The sequence below is a fragment of the Camelus bactrianus genome, chromosome 11 (genome assembly GCF_048773025.1).
Source record: "Camelus bactrianus isolate YW-2024 breed Bactrian camel chromosome 11, ASM4877302v1, whole genome shotgun sequence".
In the NCBI taxonomy this organism is placed as follows: Eukaryota; Metazoa; Chordata; class Mammalia; order Artiodactyla; family Camelidae; genus Camelus; species Camelus bactrianus.
Genome location: NC_133549.1, coordinates 41861718 through 41887264, shown reverse-complemented (window position 1 = coordinate 41887264; position 25547 = coordinate 41861718). Strand labels below are relative to the sequence as shown.

The 25547-nt window shown below is 36.7% G+C and overlaps 1 protein-coding gene across 2 annotated transcripts in view; it reads right to left on the bottom strand.

Moving 5' to 3' along the window:
- The window catches only part of ERLIN1 (ER lipid raft associated 1), a 33046-nt gene extending 7993 nt beyond the window's left edge, over positions 1-25053 (bottom strand). The window contains exons 1-9 of one of the 2 annotated variants that reach the window (XM_010971054.3): positions 24923-25053; positions 24476-24599; positions 22610-22691; positions 18810-18856; positions 17323-17384; positions 14860-14985; positions 12908-12981; positions 6109-6167; positions 4119-4210 (exon numbers count right to left, since the gene is read on the bottom strand). In XM_010971054.3, the coding sequence (XP_010969356.1) occupies positions 4119-4210; positions 6109-6167; positions 12908-12981; positions 14860-14985; positions 17323-17384; positions 18810-18856; positions 22610-22691; positions 24476-24588 (655 nt within the window). In that variant the 5' untranslated portion in view covers positions 24589-24599; positions 24923-25053. Of the gene's footprint in view, positions 1-4118; positions 4211-6108; positions 6168-12907; positions 12982-14859; positions 14986-17322; positions 17385-18809; positions 18857-22609; positions 22692-24475; positions 24600-24864 lie in introns of both variants that reach the window. The other variant, XM_074373771.1, reaches the window with a different exon arrangement.
- Positions 25054-25547: the final 494 nt, after the last annotated feature.

Genomic DNA, 25547 nt, shown 5'->3' with positions numbered 1-25547 from the left:
TTAATTGAAGAAGTTAGAAAACAACCAATGAGTAAGATCAAAAAAGGTAGAGAATAAATAAAAATAAGTGTAAATAATAATTAAAAAGAAAGTGGCAAAAGAATTAAATCAAATCAAAACCCAGTTCTCTGAAAAGATGAGTAAGACAAATCTCTGGCAAAACTGATCTAGCAAAACAGAAGAAATAAATAAACAATATAAGGAATGAAAACGGGCATACAGATTTGGTAAAGGCTTTAAAAAAATCATAGGAGAACTCTACAAACAAATTTATGCCCCCAAATTTGAAATATCAGATGAAACAGACAATTTTCTAGAAAATATAACTACCAAAACTGACTTAAAAAGAAACAAATATCTGACACAACATAGAAATTAAATCAGTAGGTTAATGTTACCATAAAAAACAAACAAGCAACAGGAAGGTCCTACTGTACAGCATAGGGAACTATATTCACTACCCTGTAATAAACCATAATGGAAAATATTATGAGAAAGAATGTATGTATGAATAACTGAATCACTTTGCTATATACCAGAAACTAACACAACATTGTAAATCAAGTATACTTCAGTAATAAAATACAAAAATAAAAAAAACCAAATCAGCATACAAAAAAGCACAAACCCCACTAGACCAAGATGGTTTTTATAACTGAGTTTCACCAAATCTACAAAGAGATAGTATATATTTTATACAAAATGCCCCAGAACACAGGAAAAGAAGAAATGCTCTCCAACTCATTTTGAGGCTAGTATAACCAAGATACCAAAACAAAACAAAACCAAAAAACCCAAGTGTAAGAGTTTAAGAAAAATGTTATAAGCTGATCATTTATAAAAATAAGAGTAAAAATTTAAAAGAAATTATCAGCAAGCCAAATAGAGAAATGTACTAGGGTGAACCTCCTATATCATGACCAAGCTGGGTCTATGCCAGGAAGACAAAATAATTCTTTAAGAGAAAATCTATTAATATAATTCATCATATTAACTGCTTTAAAAATAAAAATAATAATGGTCATCTCAACAGTTACAGAAAAAAATTCTAAAAGTTTTAGCAGCCACTCATGATAAAAACTCTTGGCAAGCAAGAAAACAGAAAGAAACTTCATTAACCTCATAAAAGTTAAGTACAGCAAATATCATTGTGACCATGTATTTAAAGTTAGGAACAAGACAAGAATGCTTCTCACCATCTTTCTTTTCAACACTGCACTGAAGTCATAGCCTAAAGCAGTAAGATAAGAACTAAAAGTTGTGGGATTATAAGGAAAAGACCAGAGTTGTCCTCATCTGAAAACAAATGACTGCCTGGGAAATCCAAGAGACTATTAGAAATGATAACATTTTTAGCAAGATTGCTAAATGAAAAAATCAACAGCATACCTATACAAAAGTAAAAACCAGTTAGAAAATGTGTCCTGAAAAAAGGGCCTACTTAAAACAGCAAAAAGCTTGAGGAATATATAGGAACGAATCTCTAACAGAGTGTGCAACTTTAAGGAGAAAATGTTGACACTTTTTTGAAAGCTATTTCCTTCAGTTCTCATTCTCATAAATGAAGAAATATAACAGATTTATAAGACTTGCTATTATAAATATTGTAATTCTCTCCAAACTGATGTACTATAATACAAGTAATGTGTGATTCTAATCAAAACCCCAACACAGTATTTTATACAACTTGAGGAGCTGGTTCTAAAATGTATACGGAGGAATAAAGGGCCTAGTAATAAGGGTAATTATGAAGAAGGCTAGACCAACATATTGCAACAAAATAGCCTAGCAACAGAACAAATCATAAACAGGGTCTTATTATATAACAGAAGTGGCATTAGAAATAAGTAGAGAAAATAAGAAACTATTCAATAAATAGCCCAAGACAATTAACTTGCCATTTGGGAAAAATTAACCTGAATTTCTATGTCACTCTAAATATTACAATAAATTTCAGATGGACTGAAGACCTAAACGTGAGAAGCAAAACTAAAACTTTTAGAATAAACTACTTTGGGGTTGGGGAAGAATTCTTAAGCAAGACAGAAAAAGCACCTCAGAAAGGAAAAGATTAAAGAATTTGATTACATGAAAATTAAATATAAATGTATGTCAAAGACATCATAAAGTTCAAAGATAAGACACATATTGAGAGAAGATATTTGTAATGCATAAACCTGGTAAAGGATTAATATTTAGAAGATATAAAGAACTTCTACAAATCAGTTCAAAAAAAGTAACCAAATAATGGGCTAAAGATATTAAGAGGCAATTCACGTATCAAAAAAAGGGAAATCTGAGTGACCCACAAACAATACTCTAGTAATTGGGGAAATGCATATTGAAATTATATGATACCATGTCCACCATCAAACTAGCATAAATTTTTAAAAAATCTGATGACTCCAAGGGTAGAAAACGATGTGTGGAAATGGGAATTGAATATGGCAGGACAGAAACTGGAACTCAAACACTGCTGAGGAGAGGGTGAAATAGAATCACTTTGGAGAGCGATCTGGCAGTGTGTTGTAGTTTGCAGCCTATGACTCAGCAATTCTACTTGGAGATACAGATTCCATAGCAGTGCTTCTCAAACTACCCGTGGGAAAGCACCTTTTTTTTTGGTATTTCAACTTGTTAGGAGCCAATATTTTATAAGTTATAATAAAAATGAATTACTAAAACATATTAAAAAAAATATAAACTCCAGTTTTTTTATTAGATCCAGCAGACAATAGAATTACTGTGTTAAAATGCTGTAAGAACTTCTAAATACTCATTCTCAATTTCTGTACTCATCTCATCATGGATCAGAAACAAAAAGCTGGGGCAGGGGATCGACCCAATCACATGCTGAGTAGCATTTCTCTAGGAAAACTTTCATGTGTGCACAGAGACATGGCTATGGGCATTACTACAGAACTACCTGTAATATGGAAAAAGCAGAGACTACCTAACTCTTCATCAGTAACCCATCAAAATCAACTGAGGCTCACTCACAGAACGAAATACAACAGCCATTAAAAACAAACTAGATCTACATGTATCAATAGGAATAAAACTCAAACTATGTTGGTAAAAAGAAAAAGGAAGTTGTGAAATAAAATAAAGAGTTTGTTATCACTTTCATCATTTAAAACAATTCTACGAATTGTTTATTGTTATATACTTAGAGTAAAAGTATAAAAATATGGGGGGGAGGGTATAGCTCAAGTGGTAGAGTGCATGCTTAGCATGCACAAGGTCCTGGGTTCATTTCCCTGTACCTTCTCTAAAAATAAATAAATAAATAAACCTAATTGCCTCCTTCTCATAAAACAAACAAATGATAAAAAGTATAAAAATATGGACAGAAAAGATACACATCAGCTTCAGAGTAGAAGCTACTCTGAGAAGACAGATCAAGAAATACCAGGGAGGAGTACAAAGGAGGCTTCAAACAGATACATTAACTTTCTCTTAAAAGAAAATACTATCTGAAGGAAATATGGCAAAATGTTAAGCCTTCGTTATATTGTCTTCTGTATGTTCCTGCATATTTGAAGTATTTAATATAAAACTCCTTAAATTTTTAGCATACCAACGAACAAACAACTGAGAACCTAAGATGTCAGTTGAACAGATGGTATACCTGAGTGTTAGGGAAGTCACTGTGATTCAAAATGAGCCGTAGGCAATCCTGTTGTACTTGCAGAGATGGTAATATCTATCCAACCAGATAAAACTAGGTGCGTGTCAACAGTAAGGATGTATATAAACAGTCTTGAGTTTTGGCCAAAAAATTTCCCTATTCTGAACATGTATAAACGAAAACTCTAGTCCACCAGAGGCTACAGCTGCTCCCAAACCCTATCCACTTCTCCCTGTCTTTGAAAAAGACAACAGTAGAGGGTCAACAACATGGTGGAGAGGCAAAGCACTTCATTAAGTACTGGCCCCATCTACTTTTAAAAGCTTTAGGACATCTGACTTTACAAAGGAATTTCCAGAATTCTCCACCATATATGATGCAGTCTTATTTGATTCCCATCAATATCCAACATGAGACTGAGAAAGAACAGGACTACCTCGTAACACATGTACTTAGAGACATCCATTTCCAAAAGAAATCCAAGTACCTATAACAGCCTTTTTCCTCTCTGTCTCAGCTTCTTTCTCCACAACCTTTTGTTTCTGTGCAGCTATAAGAAGTTTTGTCTTCTCAGCCTCCCTGTGGAGTAAAATATTACAAAAAATTAAAAATAATGTGCAGTCACAGGTAGTAATTCTGACTCTCTAGTGGGTCAGAGAACTATTTTCAACAAGAATTTTCCGGCCCATTAAGGTAGGCAAGAGAGGTGTTACCCTATTTTACTAATAATGAATCTGAGGTTGAAAGTTAAATGATTTGCCCAAAGTCACCCAGAAATAGGAATCAGATTTAGTATATCTGAATTTTAGTCTGATCCTTTCCTCTAACTGTATCATGGAAGGGCCTTTGATATGGAAATGTCTGGCATATATGAATGCCTCCTTTGCTGTTAGGCCTTCAGCTAATCTGGACCAATTAGCAAAAGGCACTAACCTCTGGGCAGATGCAGCCCATCAGGTCCATGGTTTGGCAAGCAGAAGGGAGCTGGATTTCGGCCCCTCTTCAGGCACCCTTGTGCAGTGGCCCTATCTGTTTGTTGTACAGAAGATATAACTAGGTGGCAGTTATTAATTAGGTGGTGAATGGGGGCTCAATGTAAAGAAGAATTTTCTGAGAATCTGAGCTTTCTAATAATGGAAATAGGTAGCCTATCATTGAGCATGTGCAAGTGGCAACTGGGTGACTATATGGCAAGAAGGATATAAAAAAAGACTATATTAGGTGGGAGGTTTGACTGGATGATCCCAAGGTAGCCTTTAATTCTGGAATGCCAATCATCTATAAAATCAGGAAAGATCCAGAATTATCTGAAAAGTAACTCCAATAGTTTCCCCAAACATCCCCTGCCCCCACCCGCAAAGATCTCTCCTTTCCTCCAGTCAATACTGATAAAGACATAAAATGACATTCTGGATACTGTAAGTTATTTTCAGGCAGAGAACACACAGTATTCATCGTTCCATCACCAGAAGCTATCATAGTTAAAGCCTAAGACATTCTGAACCTTTAAGAAATTTTTTTCCCTCTGTAAATGGATCAGTCCCATGATCTACCCAGCCTAGCACTCCATGTTTTATAGTTTTAAAAGTTTCTTTCCTACAGTGAAAAAGGGAAAATAAAACTGCCTAACAGAAGATACAGACTTGGGAACAGTAAGAATTCAGAAATACATCACTCTATAAAGAAGTATTATTATTATTTTTTGGACCTCCTGTATTTACACATCTGTTGTATTCTTGACTTCTGCAAAGTTAGTTTTCCAGCATTTCATAATTTTCCTCCTAACACATTAGCCAAATTTCCTAAAGACTTTTTTGTTTCTTCTTTTTGGTACCTGTCATATGAGAATAATACTGTCATTCCAACTGCAATAGGTACTTCCCTAAAAGGGATCTTCTGTAACACGTAGAAACTCACGTTAAGCAAGTAACTTCTCACTCCCAGTCAGCTCTGGACACATATAAGAAAAGACTACCAGGGGTCAACTCAGGCAAAATTTCCCCAGAGGCAAATTACAAAGACCAAGTCTAATTTTAGATATACAATCACACACAGTGGAAAAGCAAACTTGATACCAATGTGTTTATTCTTACCATTTATAACACAGTAACAAAATACAGGCACTCTCTTCAACCTTAACGCTAGGACTCTTTCTCTTCGCTATTAATATTTAACTCAAGGTATTATTCACATCCAAATTATAGCTCCTTAGGCTTCCAACAACAGTCCTACAGCAAACTGCATCCTTAGCCACTGAAGCTGCTCCTGAAATGTCTATATATAAAGAGAAAACTAATAAGAGTCTACTGGGAATTAAGACACCAGAACAGGTAACATTACTAGAATTAGAGTGTGGAAGATAGACATATACCCCTCCCCAGAGTGTAACGTCTCACACACACGCCTCCTCTAGACTGGTAGATTAATATGTAGACAGCCCTAAGTAAAAATATTGGGATCCCATGCACATTACTCACATTAACTCAAAATTTCTTCTTATGGCTTCTGGGATTTTGGGTTTTGTAACACGCACAGCCTAAAAAATAAAAGTAAAAAAGCCAAAATATATTTGAAAAATAAATCTTCAAACTAAATCTACAGAAGAGCTCCTCAAATGAAACTAATAAAACAGCTATGACATAGCTGACAACTAACACATGTAGGGATCCCATTAGAAAATCTACTTTTCCTGCCATCAAAGTCAAAGATAAGCTGCTTCTTGTTTCCTTTAAAAAAAAAAAGCCTAGCTATAGGAAAAAATATTCTACTCATTAAGTAAATAAATTCCTTTACAGAAAAAGTTCTCTCTTAAAAGACCTTTCACATAGCCCTTAAGTTAGATACTTTTGTTTCCTTTTCAAACTTGCAAACCAAAGAAACAGAAGTAAGGTAAAATTCCAAGATTTAAATTGTAAAGAAGGAAAAAGTCAAAAACAAAAATAAAAACAAAGAAAAACCCAGGTCAGTATATGCAGCTTAATACAGTGGACAGTGGAAAATTAATTTATTACTTCCTAAACCTGCAATCACTCAGCAATGGTTACAAGTACATAGTCCAACCCTGAGGGAAAACAAGAATCAATTAACAATTAACAAATACCAATTAGCCGCTTACATTCTTTCTTCCTAGAATTTCACTTAGAACAAAGTCTACTTGTCTCTGTAGACACTGCTTACTAGACACTGTTTCCCTAACATCGTGTACTTTGGCATAATTATCTACAAAACAGGATAATTTTGGAGTGCAAGAGCTGGGTGCAAAAGCCCTTCTGTGTCCCATTTCTTGTTTGTAGAAAAAGTCTTTAGTCTCCTAGGCCTTTCCTGAGTTCAAAGTAATAGATTCAAGCAGTTACTAATGAGTGAGTGAGGAAATGCAGAAACAAAAGGAAAAGCAGTCAAGAAACAGTAATTCATAAAATAAAGTCCTATTTTCTCCTCAAGGGATATACATAACAACAATCTAATGCATATCTTTGAGTTGTTCTACAGGAACTAAGACTCCCACCCAGGTGGAGGATGGTGACTTCCAATACTAGACTCCAGGCTGGCTGGAATCAGGTTGATGATTAAGATTCCTGGAACATCACCCGGAAGAAAGTCATGCCCCCTCAACATTCTCACCCCAAATGTTGCCTCTAAAGATTTCCCTGAAAACCATCAAGGAGTTTGGGTCCTCTGAGCATGAGCTGCCCATTCTCCTTGCTAGATCCTGCAAATAAACCCTTACTTTGCTGCAAACACCCACTGTCAGAGTTTGGCTTTCTGTGCCATGGGTACACAAGCCCTTACACAGTTACATCTACTTGGGAAATACAGTTTTTGAAGGCTGACTTTTCTATATCAAGGACTTGTTCTCCCCAAAATGTTTGATTTTACTAGTTAAACAACCCACACCATCTTCCACCCTACTGTAAACACACACAAAACAGAAGAAAGTTTTAATTTCCCTCTGAAAATTGGCTGAAGTTTTAAGCAACAAGGCCTTTGAACACACAGGCTTCTTTAAGGGCTTTTGAAAAAAGATTTAAAAAATTTTAAGCAACATAGCCTCCTCCACATATTTGAGAGAAGTCCGATCTGTACATAACTTTGAGGATTATCATAACTATATACAAGAATTAGAGTGAAATGAGAAAGAATCTGGGGACCATGGTGAACACTCAATGGATACTGAAGGTGAGGCAAGTGAGGCCATAAGAAACAACTCATGGATTTATCCAGAAGACAAAGAAAAATTCAGAACCAGAATCTATGAGAGATGCCAGATTTCACTAGTTGACTACCAGAAATACAGATGACTTCCAATATGATTTAGAGGGAAGCACTGTCATATTGCATTTAATTACAAGACTCGCCATGTATCTTTTTATTCTTATAAAAAGAAACAAAATAGGACTGTCTTCCGAAGAATTCTATCTTGCTGTATGTGGCTGAAGAATATACTACATGTTTGCTAATCTTGGGAAATCCCGTGATTTTCAAATATGTGAAATATAAGCACATACTGTAACAGATACCATGAGTAGTTTGCTTCATAGGAGATTTAAGAAATAAAATGGCAACACATCCAAAAACAATGGCCAACACACACACACACACACACACACACACATACAATGAGTGGAGAAAGAGAAAAAAAGTCTGATGAAATGAATATATCCATTGAAATGGACTCCTGGGTTCCAAGCATGTATTTTTAACCAAAAGCCAGAATATAATACACTCATTGCCTTCAATAATAGGAAAAAATACCAAGGAAGCCTACCACTTTAATTTGTCACAGTAGTTATTCAAGAAGTAAAAATGAGGTGTAAATATAGAGAAGGGAAAAATTAAAACACTGATTGTTACAGAGAAGGTTCATTCAACAACAAATATTACTGGGTGCCTAGTCTGTACCAACTGCTGTTTGCTCCAACCACTGTGGATACAGCTTTGCTCTCATGGACTTTAAAATTTTAAAAGGAGAAAAGAAACAATAAATAACAACAAAAAGCAAATAAATAAATAAATAAGAGAATTTCAGATGGTTACTAGTGTTATGTGAAGAATTAAAACAGGATGCTTTCGGGACTGGGAAATACTAGGCTGGGGGCAGAAATCAAAATTTTTATTATGGCATAATTACATAACTAAAAAATCTAGAGAAATTCATAAAGTTTCAGTCAAGCAAGATAAAAGCTCCAGAGGTCTGCTGTACAACACTGTACCTACAGTCAATAATAATGTACTGTATACTTACAATTTTAAGAGAATAGATCTCACATGATTTTTACTGTGTGCACACATGCACACACACACACACACACACACACACACACAAATCTAAGGAAATTAACCAAAAAAATTACTAGAGACAGTTAATTCAACAAACCTGTAGATATATAATAAAGTCACCAAGAATCATCTGCATTTCTCAATGCTTAAAAAAAAGTGACTACAAAAAAAAATGACTATATATTTAACAGTATTAAAACTCATTAAATTCATGAATATTAATTTAAACTGGGATATGGGTCTCTCACCTAAGTCAGAAATTCTAAAAGAAATTGAAATGATGATACAATTAAGTCATAAATTATGTTCCTAATTTTAAAATGTACATGCCAATTTAGGTACCTGGTATATTGAAAATTTCAATAATGAAAACCCATCCATTAGAATAAACTGGCAGAAATATCAAGGTCCATTATTTTTGAAAATATACCTTACTAGATTTTAAAAGTGAATAAAAAGTTGAATTATCGTAACCATATGATAATATGTTAAAAATAGGAAAGCTGAAAAATAGCCTTGAAGTTCTAAAAATGCATTCCAACTGTCTAAAGAAACTATTTTCTAACAAGACCAAAGCAACGAAAACAATGGAGACCTTGATTTATCAGTTTAAAAAAAGTAACATAAAGTGACATTTTTCAGTTCAACAACTGTTTTTATAAAAACAACAAATAAATGCAGGTACATTTAAAAGATCCTTCTTGCTGCTGCGCAGAAAATGATGTGGACAAGTGAAAGTGAGGAAACAAGATAGGAGACTACTGTAGAAGTCCAGGTAAGGCATGGTACTTGACTTAAGGAGGTGGCAGTGATGTTTCAGATGGATTTGGTAGAATCAGCAGGATACAGGGACTGATTATATGTTACGGGTGAGAGAGTTGTCAAAGATGTTTCTCACACATCTAGACTGGCCTGAGGGGAAGAAGAAGCCATTTATTAACAAGAAGGGAAAAACAGGAGAGAAGCAGATTGGATGGGAAAAGACCAAGGACTCTGTAAATAATGAATGAATAGGAAATAGAAATATCAATGGAACAGGAGAAGTCCAAAAAAGGCTTTACCATCTAATAGAATTCAGCAGACAATACAAATGGCATTTCAAACAAGGAGGAGAGAGGGGCATAAATTATTCAGTAATCACTGATGCTAATAAATTGGGGGAGAGGCAAATTGTAGCCCCACCCCACAAATGACATCAAAATGGATTCCAGATGAATTAAAAATTTAAATCTAAAAATATAATTGTAAAAGTAGAGAAAACTGTTCTAATTTCTGATTTTATTTAAATCTCTATATTTTAAAGTGGTGAAAGGCTCTTAAAAGCATGCCAGCATGCCAAAATGCCACAAAGAAAAAATACTAAAATTACTACTAAAAATACTAAAATTAAACTCAGAATTGTCAAAGGGAAAGGAAAAGTTAAATGGCAAAGAAAAAATTGGAGAAAATGTTTCCTATGCATTTAAAGAAGAGTTGCAATAATTAACATATCAAAAATAGTTTAAGTCAATGAGAAAAACAGATAAAAACTAAAAAATGAGCAAACGTAATAAACAACTCACAAATGGCCAATAAATATCCCAGGGGCAGTCAACATCAATAATTAATACAAAATACCAGATTCATTTTCTCTAAAAAGATTTAGAGAGTAGGTAAGCATCTGTTAATTATTTGGGTACAATCACACAATCAAATGTGTAGGAAATGTCAGCTCATCAACACTGCTGATGAGTACATGGTGCTAAAAATTTTTCTGAAAGGCAATTTGGCAATAATTTGTACCAAAAAGCCCCCAAACAGGGCATACCCTTTGATTCATCAATCCTACATTTAAGAATTTATCCTAAGGGAAGAATTTTAAAAGATGTATGTACAAGCTTGTTCATTACAATATGTAAATAATAATAAAAAATTGGGAGCCATAGAGATTAATTAAATGAAAACATTAAAAGTTATGATGTAGCAAATCTGTATTTTTGACTTGAAAAGATGCTTATGTATACTGTTGGTGAAAAAAGCAGCTATGGTATGATTCCATTTTAGTTCAACATTATTTGTAACTAAAAACAGATGTTCCTCTACATTAAGAAGAGTCTGGAAAGATACAACAAACTCTGTTATCTCTGCATAGTAAGATTACTGGTGAACTCCACTTTGTTATTCATCTTTTTCCTAGTATCTAGAAATTTTTTTTTACAACATACATAACACCTGTGTGTATAAAAATATCCAAAATGCACAAAGTATTACTACAAATCAGTAAGAAAAAGAAAAATATTTTAACAGAAAAGTGGGCAAAAGATATGAATAGGCAATTGACAGAAGGGTATAAATGGACCAAAAAAAAATCAAAAATCCTCACTAACAACTAAGGAAATACAAATCAAAGAGAGAGAGAACTTCACACCCATCCATATGGCAAAAATTAGCATGTCTGACTGCTTCAAGTGCTGATGAGGTTGTGGAGAAACAAGTATTTACACACACTACTAAGAATATAAATTTGCATGGCCGCTGTGAAAGATAACCTGTACATACAAGAAGATGTATCAGGAATGTTCACTACACTATTGCTTATGAACAGCAAAATAAAACTGGAAACAACAGGTAAACAGTTACGTAATATAAGGCAAGGAACTCCAGGCAGCTGTTAAGAACCACCTAGATCTCCAAGCAACAACCTGAGCAGAATCTTAGGAATCTGTGACATTCACATTTATTATGTTTAAAACTGAAAAGCTACTCTAGCCACAAATGAATGGACAATCCAGAGCGTTTTACAAAGTTAGCTCTGGACATTTCAAATCACTCCTTAACTTTGGTGGCTCCCCCTCAGGCACTGGTTGGAGACAACGGCACAGCATGAAGGAAGACAGACTCGCTTAAGAGATCACTCACGATCACTCACAGTGAACATATACTCTCAGTAATGGTGTGACACTTGAGACACATGACATCAGAGGAAGCTCTACCTTTAGCTGCAATAATGTTCATCACAACAATTAACTGATCTCCTAGAAACTGAGAAAAGACACTAGAGAAGCCGTATTACCACTTATCAGGTAATTCAGATCCAGAGCCACAGCTCTCCAATGTTACAGACCATGACCACAGTAGAAAAGTCATCTTAGAGTGACACCCAGTATTAACACCTACCCCACACACTCATGTAAAACAAACTAAAGTTTCACAGAATGATACTTAAAATTACTACATGCCATGTGCTTTTCTTATTCAATTCCACTTTATTAAAAATGCTGGTCATGACCCATTAAAGTTGATTTTAGAACCCACTAATAACCCACTAATGGATTTCAGCCCAATCTGAAAAAATACTGACCCCCCAAAAGCAGCTGTTCTCTCCATTTTATCTCCCAATGCCACCACCACTCCACTAAATTCATCTGCTACCTTGCTTGTACTCAGGCCATTCCACCCACTAGAAATACCTTCCGTTCTCCTTTCCCCCACAAAAATCCTATTAATTCTTCCAGAACTACCTAAAATCCCAACTCAGTCATACTTATTTACAGGCAGACTCTCTTGAAATGTCCTCTAAACTCCCAGAGCAATAATCATCCAATCACTTCATCTGTCACTTAATACTTAGTGACATTTACTTTGTCTAGTTATTATTTAAATCTTATACTTGAAATTATTTTTCATAATCTTACTGAGCGCAAGGATTAGTCTTACACTGATACATGACCATTACTGTATCTTACTAATGCCTCACACATAGAAGAATATGGATGTTATTTCCTTATAAGAGCCGCAGTTTATCTGTTCCCTCTAAAGAGTTCAGAAAAAAAGGCCACCCATGGTAAGCTACAAGAATATTTTATTTTGGCAGAAACCTAAGGTCAAACTGAGACAGATATTCTATAGATCACCACAGCACTTCAATTAAATAACTGCTGACTAAACAGTCCAGTGAAAAGACAATTAAATTCAAAACTCTCAAAATTCCCAGAGAATTTCCCTAGGAGAAGGGCTTACCTGTATGGTGAGGCCTGGGGCCATGATGTTTAAATCTTTCTGCAGAGCTTGCTTCAGGTTTTCATCTATTTGATCTGTTTTAAAGCCAAGAACAACAGCTCTCATAACATTCAAGAAATATTTAATACTGAAACAAAACCAATCATTATCAGACCTAAAGTTTTCATGGTACTATTCTTTTATATAGCTTAAGCCATTTCTCATATATATGAAAACAAATATATATATATATATAGGGGTGTGTGTATATACACATACTTAGTTTTCCTTTTGTATGGGAAAAAGTGTGACAAATTATTAAACAAGGAAATTAAGGAAGAAAGATGACAAGCAGCTAGTTGAAGTTTATCCAATAAATGGAGAATCTAGGTTCCTAGTATCTTTTTTTCACTTTTTTTTATTGAGTTATATAGTCACTTTACAATGTGTGTCAATTTCCAGCGTAGAGCACAATTTTTCAGTTATACATGAACATACATATATTCATTGTCGCATTCTTTTTCACTAGGTTTCTAATCTTAATTCAGTGTTGTTACTTACTGTGTCCTGATTCTCATAAAAAAGCAAATTCCCATCTTCAGTCAAGCTTTATCCAAGTCTCCAAATAACTAAATTTCATTTCCATGGACCTCTGCCTATTATTTTAGATTTAAAGGGAGGAGGGGAAGGCTCATAGGAAGGTCTCTGAAGCACACAAGAATGGACAATAAAAAATGTCACTTCACTTGGCCTTGTAACTTATGAATTTTCTATCTACCTCAACAGTACTTTCACTATTATTAAGTAACCAATGACCCGACAAATCAGGACAGACTAGTTCTCTTAAACACCACCCCAACAGTTCTCAATCATCAACGAGGAAAGAATTGGTAGATTTCTAAATTGATTAATCACCCCTACGCCTGCCCCTAAGAAATTCATTAAGAGTTCCAGGAGGGAGAGGAGCAGCCAATAGTAGTAACCCAATCCCTGGCCAGAGCGTTCACGATCACAAATGAAAAGTAACTTGTGCAGAAGAGAGTTAACAGAGCAAGGCTGAAGCTACTATCCTTAGAAAGGCCTGTTTGCAATTTGGCCTCAGGCTGTCACCTGAGAACATGGACTTGGAGAGGATTTTCACTATTCCCAGAATGGATAAGAATGACTCACCGTGCCTAAACTGTTCATACAAACACTGTGGTTTATGAACAGGTATTTTCCTTCTGGGAATTTGGAATTTTGGTATGTTCTAGGCAGAGGGTACTGACATGACCAGCCCTCAGCACAAATCCTGAGCAGTGAGTCTAACGAGCTTCCCTGGCAGACAACAGCTCACACGTGTCGTCACAACTCATTGCTGGAGTAATTAAGTATATCCTGTATGACTCCACTGGGAGAAGACTCTTAAAAGCTTGTGCCTGGTTTCCTTCAGACTTCCCCCATGTGCCTTTTCCTTTCAGTGATTTTGCTCTGTACCCTTTTGCTGTAATACATCTCAGCTGCGAGTGCGATTATGCTGAGTCCTTTAAGTCCTCATAGCAAATCATCAAACATTGGGGTGAATCTTGGGAAACTACAAAGCAGACTCCTAAATTTCCCCAAATTATCTATTAACAGCAACAAAGCTAATTTTCAGTAAGTTATCATAGTAAAAATAGAACAGTCTTTTAAGTAATGATCTTTTTCCAATCTCTACCAAGTTACAGAGTATACATTCCTGAAAATGGTCACCATTCTTAAAATCTCTTGTATGAGTAACTATTTGCTTAATTTAAGCAATTTTAAGCAAATTTAATCAAAGAAGAATTAAACTTAAGATAAAGAATGTTCTAAAGATAATTGCTTTAATTTAAATTCAGAAGAAACACTCAAATACCAGTGTTTACTAACATTATCACAGCATTATCACACAAACAAGTTGAACAAGATTTCTAATTGGTTATTTACACATTTAAAACAAATAAGATACTTACCAAACAATTCAATGTAAACTTCTTGAAGCGTGTGGGCACTGCAAAACTGGTTCAGTTCGTGATGGATTTTATTGAAGATTAAGGTCTTGTCATAATCTGCAGTGTAGTTCCTCACAATATCAAACACTGAAACAAAGAGGTACAATCCATGTTTCCCCATGTATTCTCTAATTCAGCCAAGGTTAAAGTTACAGTGAAAAAATATACACGAGGAAAAGTGCCAGTGAAATAGTCAGAACATGAAACCCAACTCCAAACCTTGATGTGTTCCTTGTGCCTAATTTTCCAGACATTATTGTATTTGTAATTCTAATGGGCAAACTCTGAATTCCATACTAAGGAGCATATATATTATCTTAGAGGTAATAAGGAACTGTCAAATTTTTCGAGCAAGGGCATGACACAACCAGATTTGTACTTTGGCAGCAGAGTGAAAAATTGTGAGGCACAGAAATCAGAGGCAGGGGAAGAAGTGTAAGGTAATTATTCCAAGGCAAAAGTTTCGCTAAGAGGTAAAGAGGGCCTGGATTATTTGAGGAACAGTGAGAATGAAAGAAGGAAGCAGCTGCAAGACACCATTTTCAAAAAGGCAGGTTTTAAAGGTTGTTAAAAAAAAAAAAAAGATAAAAGTTTTAAAGGTTACGAGGGAAAGAAGCTAACATTTACAGGACCAGGATTTATGTCAAGCAATTTATATACATTAACACTAATTCTCACAAAAAATCTACTAATTTTGCATAATATGAAACAGAATTTCAGAAATGCGCCTAAGGGTACATACTAGACCAGACCAGAATCTGTGCTCTACTTGTTAAAACACGCTGCTTTCTCCCTTCAGACTGAAGGCGTGTTCTACCGGTCTTGCCATGGAGGACTAGATGTAACTGGATTCCAGATCACAACTGATGGACAGGCCATCAATAAATACTTGCTGATTAACTCATTCCCTTGGTCATTTCCAGATGAGTTGGTGATCCAACAGTTTTCATTTTATCTCTGGCCAGAAAATGAGCAATTTCTCCCCTTCATCTATTTTTCCAATCATATTCCATTCCTTTGATTTGTGACCAGGGAAAGTAGATGATAAAAAACAGGAAAATACTTAATTGCTGAAAAATATAATCTAAATCCACTTGACTGTAAGACACCTTGCTCTCTGCTCTGAAATCCTTTTGCTATTTGTGCCTGTAGCAGTAACATGAATTTTAACATAACCTTACACACCAATATGCATTTTTTTAGGTCAGTATCATGTTTTCTCAAGTAAAATAAAAACCCCTTAAGGAAAAGGCTCTAACTTCACCTTTCTGAATTTTTTTTGCCGAACACAGTATCCTGACATATTAAGCATGCAAATTTGAATAATAAGGATAAAAATAAAATGGTAGATCTTTTCATGTACACCCATGTTCATAGCAGCATTATTCACAATAGCCAAAACATGGACATAATCGAAGTGTCCACTGATGGATGAATGGATAAACAAAATGTGGTATATACATACAATGGAATATTACTGAGCCTTAAAAAGGAAGGAAACTCTTGACACATGCTACAACATGGACAAACCTTGAGGACATTATGCTAAGTGAAATAAGCCAATCACAAAAGACAAATACTGTATGATTTCACCTACACAGAGTATTTAGAGTAGTCAAAATCACAGAGACAGAAAGGAGAACAATGGTTGCTAGAGGCTGGGGAGCGGGGAACAGGGAGTTACTGTTTAATGGGTAAAGAGTTTCAGTTCTGCAAGATGAAAAGAGTTATGGAGATAGATGTTGGTGATGACTACGTAACAATGTGAACGTATTTAATACCCACTGAACATTTAAAAATGGTTAAGATAGTAAATTTTATGTTATATATATTTTAGCACAATGAAAAAAAAAACCTGGGGGAAAAAATCAAACATTAAAAAAGGCCAATCTTACTTCACAACTTCTAATTAGGTTTTTGATTTGAAAAACACTCCCATTCCACCTCTGTGAGTTTTCATCTTTTACCAAGAAAATGCTTTCCCCATACTAAGGACTTTCAGATTCCTTTGCAAGTTCTGGCAAATCTCAACTAGAAAAGATTTTTCTACAGTCAAAATCAATGTGGCTAAGGAAATGATTGCTTACAGAAATGTAAGGAAATCATTCCTCATCCTGACTGGATAAAATGCCACTTTCTAGAAATTCTAGAAATAATCAGTGACTGGCATGCTCTTAGATACACTTGGCTCAGAGAAGAGTAACCCATACAGTTGGAGAAAGTCAAGTCTGTCCAGGATTTGTGACCTAATTCTGTCACCACTCTCTAGAAATGGAAAATATTGCAGTGATTATATATACATATATCTCAGAAATGTATGAGGTCATAAAACTTTAAAGGTACCTTTCTATTTCTCAGGGAATGTCTCATTTACAAATACTCTGATTATAACTATAAAAATAACAGAATAGATGGGTATCATACCTGCACAAGGGGCCAACATATTAACCACTTCTATTCGGTCAATATAGATCATGACCCCACCACTAAAAACAAAGAAACAGAGAAATGTGAGCCAAGTACAAACTTATTATAGTCCCAGATTAATCCCATATCATCAAACATATCCCACACGAGAGAAATTTAGAAGGAAAATCTACACATATACTACTGATTGATGAAAAGGATCTCACTAATCACTACTCAAGTGACCCTACACATACTCATCTGCCTCTTTTCATAACCAAAGGCTCACCTCTGTAACTTCTGTGATCAGATCAGCTCACATGAAGACTAGACTTATAACCTAGAGCTGCTTAGCACTTTGACCGTATTAACTAAAGTCAACAGCTAAAGCAATGCACTTCTCAAACTCTTCCATTAAGGAACCAGGTAAAGAGGTAGGAAGGCTAGCCGCAAGCTTAAATTCTTTTGGTTTCCTGCCTTATCTTGGTCTACTTTTCATCTGTATTTATTCTAATATGAAAAAAGAACCACCCCCCTCAAAACTTGAAGTAAAATCGACACTTCAGAAAGACAGATCTTGTTAATTACTGGCTACCCACACTTCCTGGCCTACCAGCACAGACCCTGAGGGACATGTGAACCTCAATTTCAGACACATGAAGTTAAGAGATTTTGAAACTACACAAGTAAGCCCTTCAACCAACTTAAAATGACAATTTTTTCTTGATAAAAAAGGGTTAATACCTGTTTGCCAAAAAAAATCTCACAAACACAGGAAAGCATGAAGATAAAAATAAAATCTACCCAACAGCTCATCAGCTGCCAATTTTGAGTCATCTCTAAAGGGATCCCATAAAAGTGTGTTACAGATGGACCTAGGGAGAACCTGATATCAAACATGTTAACTTAAAACACAGGGGATTTGCTCCGTTTTTAAGAATATTTCTGTCCTTCCACAAATGTCAAGCCTCTTTTATAGGCTTGTAATAGTGATATTTTAGTCATTTAAAATGCAGAATTTAAAATACACTTTAAACTTTACTTTCTTTTCAACTGCACTTCAATGTACTGATTATATTTTAGAAATAATCTGGGCCCTGCTTGCCTTTCTCTCCCTAAAACCATTCAGGGCAGTGATTTTCAAAGTTAAGGTCCTCAGACCAGCAGCACCAGTATCACCTTGGAACTTCTTCTGAAAATGCAAATTCTTGGGTCTCTTTCCAGACTTCCTGAATCAGAAACTCTCAATTAGATGGCATTTAATACTACAGATGATAAGAATGTGAGCTGATTTCATTTTAAACTATCTGCCGCTGAGAGTTTAAAATGGCTCCTAAGACGGGAAGTTCCTATTTGGAGATATGGCTTTTCTCAAATAATACTCAGAAGAGAAAGCCCCCTGGGTTCCTATCATGCCTATTTGAAAGGTGTTTAAGTGCTCACAGTTTATGAACAGAAACTACATCTGAAACAAAGGGAGGTTGGTAAGCAAGGGGAATGCTTACCTTGTTCCACAAGGCACATTTTTAACTTCATCAGTTTGTAGTGTTGTCTGGGGAGGAAAAAATATCTCATCAATACTCAGCACACATATCACCAAAGAACCTCTGGTCTCAAAAGAAAACCTCTAGAGAAGTGCTGAGAGGTAAGTACAGGAGAGCTCCATTACTATTTCAGTCCCCAAAGATTAGCTATCAGAGTAACCTCATTTTGTATCCTAGCAGACATGAAAGACTAGAGACAAAATATTTTATAGCTAATGTTTGAATCAAAACATACCAGGAAAGTTTCAACATTCAATCTCTCAATCAGTCCCTTACTTGCCTGGAGCTAGCCTGGGACTGTAAACTACATGGATTACCCACAAGGATATTACTGCTAGGACTTGTACTCTGAACTTTGATATTTAATACTAACATTACTATTTACAATGAAGGTAAAAGGTAACTATTATATGCATACAAGTAGTCTACAACTTCAAGGGGCCCCTGAACTCAACAGCAACCTTTTCATCTAAAGCTCAGGCTCTAGTGATCTCAGTCTATTCAACTTCCTTCTTAGTAAGAGTGCCACCATCAGCACTGCTTTCTCCTAGTGAACCAACAATCTTGTACTTAATTACTCTGCCCTTGTCACTATGTAGTTCGGGTCCAGAATGACTCTCCACTGCCCTCTAAGGCTTCCAATAGGTGAGTACATACTGACTATATTCTGGACACACTACACCTAATTACTAAGCCCACAGAAACATGGTACTTTATGGAATACAAAGGAAAAAGGAAGCATGGTCCATTTCCAGAGCTCACAATCCAACAGGAAACAAAGATCCTTACAAAGCAATCCATAACAGGTACAAATAACAGAGTGTACACTGAATTGTTAGGTATTAAGTGACAGAGTAAAGTAATTGTTTGAAAAGCTCTCTGAGGTGAAGTATTTATAAGCCAGGTTTAGAGGAGAATTAAGAACAGATAAGGCAGAGGAACATGTTAGGTTCAATAAATACTCTATTCAAGTACACAAAGTTGAGGACAACCTGTGTGTCTAGGTGTCAGGAAGCAGTTGGCTTGCCTGGAACAGTAGGGGCAATATAGACCAGAGGTGAATTCTGAGAAGAGCACATGATGACATTAGTTAGAGGACCCTGGAATGTTTGCTGGGGGGCTTGGGCTCTCCCTAGTCCATCTTATATACAGCCACAAAATGTACCTTTCAAAAACATGACTTCTCCTTCATCCCTTGGCTTGCGCCTGATGTGGTTCTCTATTATGTCTGGAGACAAGGAAACCAGCTGGGTAGCTAAAGTAGTAATTTATTCACCTTAATGAAGTAAAGGCCATGAAAACTGAAAGCTGTCATCTAAGAGACATAATAGAGGAAGGGTTTGACAACTAATTGCATATAAAATTCCAGAAGGGAAAGGAATAGAATATTAAGCCTGGGGCTAAACGATTAAGGTAATACTAAACATTAGTGACAGGATCTAGGTAGAGTGAAGGAGCTGATAAAGAGATGAGCTCAATTTATTTCCTTCAAAACTTTAACCAAATTCAATTTCCATATTCCGCATCAACTTCAAATATACATTCCTATTTAAACCTAAAGGATACTCTGTACCCAATTTTCAAACCAAGAAGAACTAGGAAAGAGTTCAGATGTTGTGTCTTCAGTGTAACATCCTATCTTCATGTACTTTTATACTTCTTTTATATTACCTCAAAAATTATTTTCCCAGTATTAGTATTTATTTTATAAGTTTTTGGTTATGTTATATACATTTTAAAGGCTGAAGGTTTTTATATTCCCTAAGCATAGTTTTTTCCTAACATTATATATAGGATCTCACATTTCCCCAAGATGCTTCTTATATATTCCTTTCAAATGCCATGTCTGTTAAGCTATTTGTTTATGTAGGCTATGTCTTCTTATGTGTTTCAAAAGTTTCTAAAATAAGTTTGTCTTATTCTTATAAGAACAATTTCTTAAAAGGGTTTTATTAATATAATTCTTTCCTAGAACATTGCTATTTCACATATAAGGACAGAACATTCCTATTTAGTCACACTGGCTCCAGCATTTAATCTTTTTTGTAGATGAAAAGTAAAATAGTTTACACAGAAATCTTTTTACTAATTTCATTTTCATGTCTTATGATAGTTTATCATGCTATTTGTGTATGTGGGTACATATATGTACACATACACACAACACATATACATATAATATATATCCACACACACCATATATTTGTTATATATGCAATTAAACTTTAAAACCTATTTTTTATTGTCTGTATCTCTTTTATATTTCTCTGCATCAGTATGATTCAAGGTACTGAGCTCCAAGAAGGCAGAGACAGATCTGCCTGGCTTTGAACAAGATCTAAAAGAGCCCCCAATTTCTAAGGGTCTGACAATGCCATATCATTATAAACTATTTAAGCTGTAGGTAAGTTCACATAATTAAAATTTCTTCTTTCACAGAGGAGAAACTGAAGTCTAGAATGGTTAAGTGATTTTTGCAAAGTCATGCAACCAATTGGTGGCAAAGCCAGAGCAAGAACCAAAGTTTGCAGGTTTCTGGCCCCATGTTCACTACACCATACTGCTTCCTGAGAAATCAGCTCAATTTAACAACTTCCACCACAAGTAGAAAAGTTAGAAATTTAAGTGTGTTACAACCATTGCCTTCAAGAAGCTTGGAGACTTTCTGGAAAAAAAAAATACATACAAAAACTTAAGAGGATAATACCAGACAACATATTAAAGGAAATAAGATCAAGGGCCACAATTCACAATACAGACATTAAGAAATACAGAATAGGAGGAGAGAGATTTGTGATGAGCCTTAAAAAGACTGGCAAGATTTAGACAGGAGATAAGGAACGAAGGGAAAGATGGTAAGAGAAGAGGTGACAGCATCAACCAAGGCGAGTAAATACAATAAACATGGGAAAACAATATGGAAGTCAATCTGAAGAACCTATACTTCACCTTAACAGACATGATTCTTGCCCTAAGCCATCTAAAAGGGAATTGGAAGGAAAACTGGAAGGGTTAAGTAATCACAATGAAACTCTCACTTAGCAGGAAGCCTAGACTTCAAATTTCCTCAGTCCTGTTAGCAGCAGATAATAGACAACCTTCTGAATCCAATGATTTATGATCACACAGAACTTGCAAAAGTAGTAACCATCCAATCCTGTTTTGTCATCTTGTTATATCAAAAGATATTTACTAAGTGTCTCCCATGGCCAAGACACTATTCGTAAGAACCAGGCACTCATTTCAAATATCCTGGGATGCTGTCAAAACAGAACACTCACTAAGGCTCCACATAAAACTCTGCTTAACGTTCCAGGCAAAAATGTGTGGCAGAGAAGCTGTGTATAAAAATTCAGATCCTCCATATGAACAGTAGCCCAGGAGCTTGCTACTATGGATACCAAACACCATCCTAAACCAAATAATCACTGGTTTGTATCTCTGGTTGAGTTGTCTTAAGTCCTGCTTTTAGTTTGACAGCACCAACAGAAAATCTGCTGCATACTACTTCATAGATGGGAGAAGTCAGTCCTTCCAAGCTATCTAGCTCATGCTGCTAATACACTTCAAGAGAGTGAGGCTGTTCAAAATCATAACTTACACTGTGACAATTGTACTTTGAACTTTAACTCCTGCATTTAAGTAAATAGCACCATTTGCTTAAGCAGTAAGAAAATCTGTCTCCACCCATGAATGTGGTAACTGTTCCTGTCACACCTGTCTATCCAGTGTGGGGGCTTCCCTAGGTAGGAATCACTCACCTGCACAGATCTGAACGTAGTAATGAAAGGCAACATGATATGATAGCCTGGTCCACTGGGGCTAGTTAGTAAAGCTCCTCCCCTGCAAAAAGATGTTTTAATTGGACAAGATTATAAAGAGAGAAATTCTCTTTCCAAATCTAAAATGCTATAATAAATATTCACTCTTATGCACCCTACTGACCTACTAAAAACTCACTCACATGAGTTACTCATGATGAATAACTAACTACTGGTCCCTAAAATATCTGCCACACCTAAAAGGGTGAAAAGATCAAATTAAACTGCTCATGTTACACCTTGTTTAATAAGCTCTGCCAACCAGACCTCTGGGTCTCCAGCACCACTCTCAGGTACAAAGATTCTCCTTAGTCTTTAACCTTCCAAGAAATACTTGTGAAAAAAATTCAAATGGCTCTTGGTTGATGTACTTTAATTGTACATAACATGAGCCAGATCAAAACATAATACATTTAGTCACCAGGCTGGAAAAAAAAGATAACATAAACTCTAAAGGACGGAGAAAATTTCTGAGGCTCAAGAGTCTTTTAATCTACCTACAAGGCAATGAAAATACTGGGGGCATAAAGTCTCGATAAAACTAACAACAAGAAATTAGCACAGAAAATGAAGGGTGAGGGGATAAGACTATAAATAGATAGGATATAAGTAAGGACTTGTTCACCAAATTCTAGAATGTAAGAAACCTGAAAGCACATCCTGGAAGTTATAAAAAGGAGGCATTTTAGAGGCAAATATAAAAAAGATCCTGCTTTACATAGTGAATAGTAAATTCATAGAACTTAGCTTCCTATCTTGAAAATATGAATAGGCTTGCAAAGAATTCATAACAAATAATTAAGAAAAGATGAACTGTTTGAGGTCCATCCCTAATTCTTTGAGAACCATATCTTGAAATGTTCTCTCCTTGGCTTTACTATCAGGAAGACGATGCTGAACTAGATAGAAATACAGACTAATCTGTCTTTTTTTTTTTAAATGCAAGACCCCCACCTGCTAAGACATATTACTAAAACTGTGTTTGAAACTAGCACTTCACAGGGAAGACTTTCTAAGACTCAATACGGATCTAAAAGGAGTTTTAGGTGATGATGGAAGCCAGCAAAAAGTTGGAACTCTTTCAAATACATTATTGAAATTCTCCAAACTGTCCTCTCTCTGTCTATATGTAAAGAACTGGGGTAACTACATTGAAGGAAGAGCTATTCATCTCAGCCAGAGAATAACATATTCCACACCATTCCTTTCCTCAACCTGAAAAGGGAAAGGTGGGAGGAGGGTGGCCCATCAGTGCTGTGTTTGCCTCCCGAGGTCCAGGAATTTAACAATTGTCGTGGTCATTATGGCCTTACAAGTCAAAATCAGACACCAGGACCTTTAAAAGGAAAAAAAAAAAAAAAAAAAAAAAAAAGAAATCTAAGAAACAACCACAAATAGGACCAGAGTTTCTAAACAGTATCTACAGCTGCAAACCGAAAGCCAGTGCAGCTGTATGGAGTTTTAACAATGATTTATCCATTTTTTTCATCTACAGGTGGAAAGACCACTGCCTTCCACTCTTCACTTTTTTTCTGCAAGTAACTGATTTTGCTGTCTATTAGCAGTAACGGTAGGGTGTCTTAACCTCTGCACCCGATGTACATAGCACTGAAACTGTCCAACACCTGGAGGGTGCTCTGCAGAGGCCTACTACAGGCCCCCTACTCTCCCTAGGGCTGCAACGAAACCGCTTCCTAGGACTGGAGAGAGGTCCCAGACACTGCAAAGGGAACAACTTCCCAGACTCTAATGGGAGTTCCCTTTCTACCTGCTCTAGAACCTGTGCTGACTGCACATGCCGCTCACCTGTAGTACACGGCCAGGTGTCCTTCTTCGATCTTGTGAATGGAGGCGTAGAGGAGGAGAACCACCAGACCCACCACTCCAGCCACCAGAACCCGGGCCTGAGTCATATTCATCCTTGTTCCTCCTGGATTAGGAAGGAACGGAGTCCCAGCCCCGTGAGTGACAGGCCCACCTCCTCCCGTTCCCAGTTTTCCCTCCCGCGACCTGGCGCCCTCCCGTCGGCAGAGCCGGGGAGTCCTTCCCCTTTTCGCTCCTCGCAGAGCCCGCTTCCTCCTCGTCGGCCTCTCAGACCGAGGCGGCCCGTGGGTCGCCCCTGCTCGGTGAGCGTCGTGACAACCCCCTACCAACAGCCGCTCCCCGCCGACCCCCGCCGGGCAGAAAGCACTAACTGAGAAACGGGCCAGCCGCAGACTCCGGACGGAGGCCGAGCCCTCCGCCGCCTCTCACCGATCAGTGACGCATCGCCCCCGCCGCACGTGCAGCCGCCTCCCCGGCCGGGCCAACCGCCGCCAATAGACGGCCCTGCCCACTCGCAAGGCACTGCGGCTGCGCGGACACGCACGCCGACGCCGCGCTCGCCCAGCTACTAGAGGGACGGGGAGCGGACGGGACAAAATTCTCCCAGCTGGACAATCTCGCGGGAAGGTACGTGGACTCTTCTCTGTGTCCTGCTCGTTTCTTGCTCCGGAAGAGAAGGGAAGTCGGTAATGTGGAGTAAGCAGGGGTGCAGAGGAAAGGAGAGGGCCTCTGGAACAAGGGATGGTCAGTTTGTTCTAGTGCAGAGACGTGTCAGAATGCTATTCAGTGAGGGCTTTATGAAGGCCATTCAAGCAATAGGAACAGAAAAAGCTAAGCATGTAAGTAAGCGTAGGTTTGTGTTGGGGGCTTCTCCAGGAAGACTAAAAAGAAGAGTAAGCATTTGAGCTTCCTGAAGCCTTTGTGATGGTTAGGAATGAGATGCTAGGCTAGGCCCAGATTGTGAAAGGCTTGAATGCACTTTTTCTGTAGGAAGGGGAAACTGGATGGCCAGAGAATAGAGACACACTTTCTTTTCATTATATATTGTCCAGTT